A 10,443-nucleotide genomic window follows, 5' to 3' on the forward strand; every position below is an offset into this window, starting at 1 on the left:
TCTCTCTCTCTCTCTCTCTCTGTCTCTGTGTGTATGTGTATGTGTGTGTGTATTTGTGTGTGTGTGTGTGTGTGTGTGTGTGTGAGGCGGAGAGTAGCAGGTTTATTATAAGGGCTCAGGTTTTGGGTCGGGGGAGTGGGGGAAAGAGAGTGGGACACAGTGGGGAGTTAAGCTTTGTGGGACGTGCTCTGGAAAAAATGTCACAGCGAGAGCTTTTGACTGACACCCTGGAGATGGCTTTTATGGGCCTTTCCCCTCCCTCCCTCACTCCCTCTCTCCATCCCTCCTTCTCTCCACCCCTCCGTCCCTCCCTGGATCCCTTCATCCCTTCGCCACCTCCACGTGCGCACACGCATGCAACCGGGGCCTCGGCTCGATCGGCTCTTGAAGGTATTTTTGAAAAGAAACAGGCGAAGAAAAAAAGTGAGGGAAAGAATGAGAGCGATAGCGGCCAAACAGGGGTCGGTCGTCACCTCGCGCGGTCGACGCGGTCGCAAACCGTGCGCCTGAGCAGCGGCGTGTGCCGGGGGAGTTTATGAGCTACACGGTGGCGCGTTGCGATGCGGTGTGGCTCGGCTCAGTGGCCCTTATAAGGAGCTCCAGATCGCATGGCGGGAGCCGTAGACGGCTCCTCTGGTAGCAGTCATTTCCTCTTTGTCAAATTTCATTAGTTCAGAGGCGTCCCGCTGTCATTTTTTCCCCTCAGACTTTTTCTCTGTCTGAGGGAGAAAAGGCCCCACCAACACCCCCTTCTTCAGCCCCCACCCCCAAACTCCCCCAATACACCCCCACACACACACACACACACACCTCCTACTCCTTTCCAACCGGCCGCCTCTATCTTTTTTCTTCATCTCTTTACCTGGCAGCTGTGTACAGTGGAGTCTGGAGTGGAGAGTCCTGCGGTGGGGAGAGAGAGAGGTAGAGAGAGAGGGGGGGAGAGAGAGATAGAGAGATGGAAAGAGAGATAGAGGGAGAGAGAGTAAGGAGTAACATTCGCTGAGGTGTTCTTCGGAGACTGCCAGGGCCTGTACTTCCTATAAACACTCTTGACGTTGTCCGGGGTTTGCAAAGTCCAGCAGAACACTAAATAGGGAATTTTCTCTTTCTCTGCCTCTGTCTACATCCATCCATCTCTCTCTTTCTCTCTCTCTCTCCCTCTCTCTCTTCAGAGATCACCAGAGCAGCTCTTAAAATGTCATTAGGTTCCCTGGGGCCCTGTATACTGCTGCTGACCCACAGGTAGCTAATGAGGGTGCTTCGTCCAGTAGGGCTAGACAGCACACCGACCACTTTCTCCTCAATCAACACTGTGTGTATATGTGCGTGTGTGTGTGTGTGTGTGTGTGTGTGTGTGTGTGTGTGTGTGTGTGTGAGTGTGTGAGTGTGTTTATGTGTGTGTGTGTGTGTGTGTGTGTGTGTGTGTGTGTGTGTTTGAATCTGCCAGCCTGTCTGTGCCCCAGATTCACGTGTGTGTGTGTGTGTGTGTGTGTGTGTGTGTGTGTGTGTGTGTGTGTGTGTGTGTGTGTGTGTGTGTGTGGTGTGTGGTGGTTCTGCAATGCAGTCATACTATTACAGCTCTTTATGGGAGTCAGAGGCCCATCTGGAGCACATAAAGTGTGCGGTGCTGCCTCCGTGGCTGTCCGCACTGGGCCGTGCTGCACTGCGCTGTGCAGCGCCGTGGCGTTTTCCTCAGTCCTCGGCCGCCGAGCTTATCTGTGCTGCTTTTTAAGCGGCCCACCGGGAGCCCAGCCTGGACTCTACACACGGCAGACTCACAGCGCCTAAATCCTGGCCTCGATTTTGCGCCTGGCGCCACGGTTCACCTAGCAAATCACCGCGTCAATGTGAAATTATCATGCAACGTTTTACGACAGACAAGGGAAAGCATACTTTGAGTCTGATCGTTAATTAACGTTCCTTTTGCAGCATTTATTCAAAAGGTGCTATGGATCAGATCTCAGTTGCCGTCGGATCATTGTGGCGTCTATTGACAGGCCGCTCTGCACTCTCTGTACCTCCCTCTCTTTCTTTCCTTCACTTTCTTTCTTTCTCTCTCTCTCTCTCTCTCTTTCCTTCTCTCACCACCCCTGGCTACGGCATCTTATTTTCTCTGCCGCAATGAGCTTGTCTGGGCAACCACAGTGGGCGAGTGTGGTCTGCCCGCGGTGGCGGTGGGGTGTTGTGTGTTCGCACATTGTGCTGGGTGAGAGCGAGAAGAGGTGGGGGGGGGGGTGCGGCCATTTTGTTTAGCTTGGGTGTCAACGCCATCATCACAGCCATCAGCACTGTCATCGTACGTGTTAGTCCCGAAGCTTCTGCGGTGGGGGTGGGGTGTGGGTGTTAAGGCCCTGAAGGCCCTGTGGCTTTGGGAGAGGTCTATGACTAAGTCACGAAGAAAGGGCCTGGGAAAGCCCTGGGTGGAGCCTGGAGAAACATGACCTTTGTCAAGGAAGACTGAGCTGGGCAACTACAACATGCTCCATCCGTCACCAAGCTTCTATTTTCAACACACAAACAAACACATGTATATTTGGCTTGGAACGCATTATGAAACTTTGCAAATGAAACCAGTAGGCTCCTAGTATTTTTCCATCCTGGCTTAAAGCTAGACTGACTTTGAGTTTAGAGTTTAGTTCCAGATATTTGTTCTATGCTTGAAGCCATACAAAATCTGTTGAAAGCTTGAGACTTGGCACCTGTGTCCTAATTACACACACACAAACACACACGCACGGCCTTCGCAGGGAGCTTTGGTTTGGCTGGTTGATGGATGGTCTTCACAAACTGACAGTAAGCTGCCTGCAGTACCATGGGAGCAGGGCATCGTGGGATCTGTAGTCTCTGGGGGACTGGCGCTGTTGCCATAATGACAGGGTGCCGAAGGAGCAGATTTATTAGAGCTGTCATTTAAAACCAGTGCCACAAATCCTTCATAAACACGCAGGGGCACAACAGAGACAAGGAGAGAAGGAAAGAGGCAGAGAGCGAGAGAGAGAAGGTGAGGCAAAGAGAGAGAGAGAGAGAGAGAGAGAGAGAGAGAATGAGAGAGAAGGTGAGGCAAAGAAGGAGAGAGGCAGATAGAGAGAAGGAGTGAAACAGAGAGAGAGGAAAGAGAAGAGACAGAGAGGGAGGGACATTACTGTTTGTCAACACTGGCTTTGGCAACACTCAAACAGTCTTGCTAATGAAGCAACTTTGAATTTGAATTCTAAAGCAGATAGTTCCGGTCCTTAATTATGATTAGGTGAATCACGTTAGTTGCTGTTCAACCCTTCTTGTTGACCACATTTCATTCTATATTACTGCACTACGACAAATTGATACAAAAGTTACAGTTGCTGCATCTTGATGTTGCTTGGCAACAGTTCTGATAGAATAGATATATTTCTTGGCAGAAGAATGATTATCTATGAATAAATCGTAAAAAATATTTTGTTGCTGTGCATTTATTTTTAGGTATGTAGGAACCCTTTTAGAAAAGCAATAAGCCACTCGAGTCCGTAGGTTCCAGTGATTTTAGAACAGCTCAGTGCGCGTCGTGCCGAACAACTCCCCTTAGCTGTTCTAAAATGCCTGGAACCTACTGCCTACGGCCTCTCGGGGCTTATTGCTTCATCTGATTTTGAGAGAGAAGGAGAGACAGAGAGAGGGAGAGAAAGAGAGAGAGGAGAGAACAGTGTGTGTCTAAATTCTGTCTTTTTTATCACCACTGTCCTCTTGGATAGTGTAGTGAGCTCAAACATGTTTGGCCCCACTCATGTGTAGACTTTTTAGTGTCGTATAATATCTGAGAACATAAAAGGTTCTCAAGTGTTGTGTCAGCTGAAGGGTTAACTCAGAAAGCAACTTTTTTCAATGCTAAGTTGTATGTTATAGTGCAATCCACTCAGACAGTATTTGGTGCTCTGTGTGTGTGTGTGTGTGTGTGTGTGTGTGTGTGTGTGTGTGTGTGTGTGTGTGTGTGTGTGTGTGTGTGTGTGTGTGTGTGTGTGAGAGACACCTGCTCACCTACATGATGTTCTGGATTGCTGTTTCTCCTTTGCTCAATTGAGCCATTGACGGGTGGTTGTGGGAGGGGATCCTTCCGGTGGAGAGGGGAAGGACGGGTCCAGGCAGCTGAGACGGAGCTCCCCCCCGGGCTGCCAACTAGTCCCACAGATACACCACACACACGGGGAGGCACGCCATTCGGAACGGCTGTGCCAGCTTGTGTTTTGCTGGATGGATGAGTGTGTGTGTGTGTGTGTGTGTTCCTTTGGGAGGTCATTTATCAACGATACAGGACTTGAAATGAAAGCACACATGCATGCATGCACACCCATCATCCTCTATGGGGCACTCCTTCCTTCTTCTCCTGAGGATTCATACTTTCCTTCTCTTGGTTAGTCTGTTCCTCTTGTGCCTCTGCCACAGAAACTCCACTGTCTGGTCTCACCTCCACTTTCAAACAGAAATGTGGCCAGAAATGTGTGTATGTGTGGGTGTGTGTGCACAGTGTGAGTAGAGATGTGTGTGTGGGTGTGTGCATAGTGTGAGTAGAGATGTGTGTGTGTGTGTGTGTGTGTGTGTGTGTGTGTGTGTGTGTGTGTGTGTGTGTGTGTGTGTGTGTGTGTGTGTGGGTTGTGTGTGTGGTTTTGGTAAGGTGGAGAGAATTCTTTTGTGGATGACTCAGGTTTGGGTGACTGACAATTTCCGGGCAATAAGGGAGGAGAGGGAGAGAGAGGAAGAAGAGAGAGAGAAAGCAAAAATGAAGTGTGTGTGTGTGTGTCAGAGAGAGAGAGAGAGAGAGAGAGAGAGAGAGAGAGAAAGAGAGAATGGGGAGAAGAATATAGAAAATGAGAGCAGAAGGACAGTCTGTTGTTAGTGACATACATACCTACATGCCTCAGTGTTGTCCAGCACATTTGACCCAGATCTCCGCCTGGTCCTTCACTGTCCCTTCTGTGAATAGCAGCACAGTCACACCAGACAGTACACAATGATAACAGCACTGGGTCTGAGGAAGACGGTCCTGTTGCTTCTGACCCTACCTGCCAAGTCCTTTCATTAAACCAGGGCAGAGATTTTCTAATGGGGAGACAAAGCACTCAAAAAATCCTCCATAGAAATGCATGGGGTTTCTGCCAAAATGTATGCCCGATAAGTGCCCAAAAAGCATCACAAAATGGCCACCGAGGGGAGGGACTTGCCTAAAAAGACTTTGACCAGGGTTCTCCAACCTTTTGTCCTCCGAGAGCTACTTTGACAAAATTGACATGGCTGAGAACTACCACTGTTTTATATTAGTAGTAGCATGTATTCACACAGCTGATCTACACCTAAAACAGCTGAATAAGATTTGGATGTGTTTTAAGACTCCTTTCAACTCCTTTAGCCTCTCTGTTTGTAGACTGTGGGTTTGATTTGATAGAAATTTTAACAGGTTTACCAAGTGGCTGGATTGGTCAGATTTATGAACATTTTCCTTGAAGCTTTTGGAGAGCTACTCAGAAAAAGATGGGGAGCTACTGGTAGCTCGCAAGCTACCTGTTGGAGACTCCTGATTTAAACCGTGCTTGTATGATCCCAAAGGCCTATCAGCCCATTTCACCGGTGATGTAAATTAACTCTCACCAGCCACATAGCTGACAGATGGCCATTCCTGCGCTATATGCCTGAAAGGATCATTTCAGGCACCAAGAATGTGTGTGTGTGTGTGTGTGTGTGTTTGTGTGAGGAGGGGGTTGTTCAGGGTCCGTAGTGGTGGACAGGTGGTAAGAGTCTGTGTCCGTACTCCTCTGAGCGAAGTCTTGCCCCCTCTTCTCAAAGCCCCACCGTCCTCCCCTGGACATCAAAGGGAGCTCAGAGAGCTTCTGCAGCAGCACACTCTCGTCAGAAACGTCAGGCACACACTGTACACACTGAGCGAGCGCTTGGTCTTTTCCGGCAAAATTACATCAGCTTCTCTCTGAGGGCTGGGAATAACCAAAGATGTTTGTGTGTGTGAATATGACCGGGTTTGTGCATATGTGTGTGTCTGCCAATTCAATTTTAATAATGTTTTTCTCTCTCTGTCTCTCCCTTTGTGTGTGTGTGTGTGTGTGTGTGTGTGTGTGTGTGTGTCTGTGTGTGTGTGTGTGTGTCTTCAGTGGTCTGCCACCTACCCTGCATCAATGGTGGGAAATGCAGTGCCCGGGACAAATGTCAGTGCCCGCCCAACTACACCGGCAAGTTCTGCCAAATGCCCGTCCAAAACGGCAACCACCGGCAGCAGCAGAGCCAGGCCAGCCAGATCCACTCCACACACACCCTCCCCCTAACGTACAACAATGGACAGAACCAGAGTAAGCCGACAAGCAACAACAGTTAAGGCTTTCTCCTTGACCTCCCTCAGCTGGTCCACAAAAGTGTGATAGCAATGAGGATGTGTGTGTGTGTGTGTGTGTGTGTGTGTGTGTGTGTGTGTGTGTGTGTGTGTGTGTGTGTGTGTGTGTGTAGTAGCAGACGAGACCATTCACATGATGATGCTCCAGGGTGGGACTTTGAAGAGGTCAAGCATCACAGGATCATGAGCATATTTCCCTTTGGTGCGCGACTGCATGCAGTGTAGGCTATAGTCGGCATGTTTACCTTGGTGGGCATCACTCGTGCTGGCTGTTGGGATGAAACGGCTCTTTCACTGGTGGGAACCCAATGGAAAGTGTAGGCAGGGGAGAGGGGGGTGGACGCGTGAATCGGCCCCATTCAGAGAAAGGTCAGGAGTGAACAGTTAACATTTCTCTCATCCCCCTTTTTTTGGCTTTTCCATCCGCAGCCCCCCTGTATCCTGTAATGTGTTTTTCTTCTTATACGTTGCTGGCCCTCAAAACGCAGAGCAAAATAAAAAATAAAAAAAACAGAAAACAGTATAGTGATATTTTAGGCCTGGTTGCCAGGTTTGTCTAAGTTCCCCTCAGAGCGTACAGGCAGTCTTACTCCTCCACTGAAGCTGTGATGATGAAGGAGGGAAGTGCTTGTAGCGGAAGTGTTTTGTGTGAACGTCGAGGATTTAGTAATTACCAGGCGGCAGAACTGAGGAGTGACATCAGCTTTCCCACACTGCAGGGTGGGAACAAGGACAGCCATTTTAAATCCTAAATCAAAACTGCTACACTGCTGTTTATTAATGTTGCTGTTTATGAACACTTAAAGCACTGTAAGATAGAGTGTGACCTTAAGACAATATGTCAATATGACAAGAAGACAATATGAAAACCCTCTTTGTATGTCCAGTCGAATTCCGGCGATTTTTTGCATAGATCTCTGTTTCTCAACGTCACCAACTACTGTTGGTACGAAACAAACTATACTAACGAGACTAAGATCTGTGTGAAAATTCGCCGGAATTTAAGCTTTAGCCAAATCCAGAGGTGTCAAAGTCCGTCTTCAGAAAATAAAAGACCTGTTCTAATGTTCTAAAGTTCGAATGGGGTAGCCAGGTAGATGAGCTAACTAGTGAAATGACCTGTGTTAAGTGCTCAGGTAGAACCAATACACCTCTTTTACTTTTTCACCTCTGGCCAAATATTATAAAATAAAGGGAAATGATAACTAATGTTGCAGTAGATACAGTATATAAACATTTTAAACAACTTATTTGTTCAAAAATGTCCTGTGATGTTCTCTCTTGTCCCTCCCCCCATACACACATACACACACACAAACACACACACACTGGCTCACCACTACAGTGCAGTTCCCGCCCAACTTCGTGAACATCCACGTGAAGCACCCGCCCGAGGCCTCCGTCCAGATCCACCAGGTGTCCCAGCTGGACGCCAACGGCCAGAAGGTGAAGGGCTCCCAGTCGTCCAGCACCTCCATGCACCACCACACCCACCAGCACTCGGAGAGCAGCAGCAGCCACAGCAGCAGCGGCAGCCACAGCAAGGTCCAGCAGCAGGGTCACGGCGGAGTGGTCTACCCCAACCAGCAGACCTACATCCAGTACCAGCAGCCCGTCACCTCCAAGAGCCAGCTGGGACGCTGCTTCCAGGAGACCACCGGGGCACCGGTTGGTATTGTTAGTGTGTGTGTGTGTATGTGTAGGTGTGTGTTTAGGTGTGTTGGTATGTTGAGAGGATGTTTATGCTTCTTTGTTGTATTGTTAGTGTGTGTGTGTGTGTGTGTGTGTGTGTGTGTGTGTGTGTGTGTGTGTGTGTGTGTGTGTGCGTGTGTGTGTTTACAGTAGGTGTGTGTGTGTGTGTAGAGGATGTTTATGCTTCCTTTTTGTATTGTTAGTGTGTGCGTTTGTGTGTGCACAGTATCTGTCTGTGTATTTACTTATATAGACCGGCCTCCTTGCCATGTTTTCCAAACTAGCAAGTGAGTGCTTTCAGAGTGTTTGTGAGCAGGTTACGTAAATATCTGTTAATATGTGTATTTCTGCTGCTTTCCATGTACTGTGTCTGCATCCATGGAAGCTACGGCTTCCCTAATGAAGCCATATTACATCTCTCATCTCTTCCTCTCATTGACTTCTGTCTCCCTGTAATCATTCCATCTTTGTTTCCCTTTGCGATTTTGTGTGGGAGCACACGTGCACCTGCCCCCACTCATGTGGAGTGAGTTATGACTGAGTCATGACTTGTTTTTTGGACGTGCGTTGTAAATAAATGGGACTGGACTTGACTTGAGACATCGAGGGGTTTTTGAGCAGTAGCAGATGTCCCAACTGTCTGTTGACCCATCAGCAACGCTGTGATTGCACCGGGCAGTGCTGATGATGAACTCCATCCTCAGGTCCAGAAAAGCAGCGCTTGACTCGACTGTCGAGACGCTGGAGGATCGCCTAGCAGCCCTCGCGTGCACGAGAGAGAGAGAGAGAGAGAGAGAGAGAGAGAGAGAGAGAGAAATAGAGATAGAGAGAGAGAGAGAGAGAAACGCTCTTGGAAAAGGCTGCTTTTTCAATCAGCACTCGGCCCCAAACTCCAATTGAAATTGAATCCCTTCCAAACGGCAGCGCGACTCCTGTGCTTCTGTCTTGTCGGATTGATTTTTCCGCCGTCTCTCCTTATTTTCCCCCCTCCCTTCTCCAGTTCGACAAACCCGAGGATGCCGTTCCGCTCTTTCGAAGGATTGGCCTGCTGATCAGGGCACGAAGCAAACGGCTCTTTTAAAGCCTGCCTCGAAACCATATGTCGACTTTGTTTATGTCAAACGACTCAAGATACTATCTTTCAGATGGAATACAAATCACAGTCACATTCTATTAGACCTCCACTACCTCTGTCTCTGTGTCCTGTTATCGGCTTTAGATTTAGATATCGGCCTCGTGATTCGATTCCCATTTTGCGCTGAGATTTACTGGATGGTGAAAAGGGTCAGTGGTAGTCGGCAGAGTGCTAGATCACGGTGCCTATCTGAGATGGAATCCTGGGCTGCAGTGATGGACTCGTGGTCATGGTAACAGATCAGGTCTGTAGTTAGATCATGATGTGCCAACAGACAGGCGAGAGATTTCTGGAGGAGACTTTATGCGAGGAGTAGGTTGTTGTTATAGTTGTTGTAGTGAGTGTTTTTGTGAATTTAATTCTTCTTTACTGTATTTTTCTTAATACTTCTTCTCTTGTTACTTTTCTGAATCTCTCTCCACCTTGGCATTCTTTCTTGCTCTGTTCATCTTCTATGGTCTTATCCTCTGTCTGTTTTCCTTCACGTTTCTTTCTATCCCTCCATCTTTCTTTCAATCTTTCTGTCCCTCCTCCCATGTTCTAAAAGCATTATAGATATTTCCCCCTCTCTCCATCTCTCTTTTTTCTCTCTCTCTCTCCTCTCTGACTTTGTTGTGTTGTGTGGTGTATTGCAGTGTGGAAAAGCCTTCCCGGGTCTGTTGAAGCAGGACGACTGCTGTGGAACGGTGGGCACGTCCTGGGGATTCCACAAATGCCAGAAGTGTCCAAAGAAGCCGTGTAAGCCTCCTGCTGTCCTCTCACACACATTTCACCCTCACACACCACAGCAGCGCTCACACACACACACTCTCTCTCTCTCACACACACACACACACACACACACACACACACACACACACACACACACACACACACACACACACACACACACACACACACACACACATACACATACACTTCTCTCTCTCACACACATACAAACACACACACACACACACATGCTGGACATCGTGCCACGATGCTGTGTTTCTTAAGCCTCATCTTTTCCTTTCACACACTGACACACACACAAACACACACACTGATACACACTCATACACACACATACACATGCTCACACATACACATGCTTACACACACACACACACACACACACACGCACACACGCACACACACAAATACCTCAGGAAGCACATAATCCGGTGTGCACACATGCATGCATACACAAACACACTTGCCACCACATTTATAAGGCTCACTGCGGACTGTGTGTAGTGCAGGCCCACTC

The 10,443-nt window shown here is 48.4% G+C and overlaps 1 protein-coding gene across 5 annotated transcripts in view; it reads left to right on the top strand.

The window, feature by feature from the left end:
• The window catches only part of ltbp1 (latent transforming growth factor beta binding protein 1), a 128,722-nt gene that overhangs the window by 52,682 nt on the left and 65,597 nt on the right, over positions 1-10,443 (top strand). For 4 of the 5 annotated variants that reach the window (XM_048269439.1, XM_048269442.1, XM_048269441.1 and 1 more), the window contains exons 6-8: positions 6,132-6,347; positions 7,713-8,035; positions 9,830-9,932. In XM_048269439.1, coding sequence (XP_048125396.1) covers positions 6,132-6,347; positions 7,713-8,035; positions 9,830-9,932 — 642 coding nt within the window. The remainder of the gene's footprint in view (positions 1-6,131; positions 6,348-7,712; positions 8,036-9,829; positions 9,933-10,443) is intronic. The other variant, XM_048269440.1, reaches the window with a different exon arrangement.

The sequence above is a fragment of the Alosa alosa genome, chromosome 18, assembly GCF_017589495.1.
Source record: "Alosa alosa isolate M-15738 ecotype Scorff River chromosome 18, AALO_Geno_1.1, whole genome shotgun sequence".
In the NCBI taxonomy this organism is placed as follows: domain Eukaryota; kingdom Metazoa; phylum Chordata; class Actinopteri; order Clupeiformes; family Clupeidae; genus Alosa; species Alosa alosa.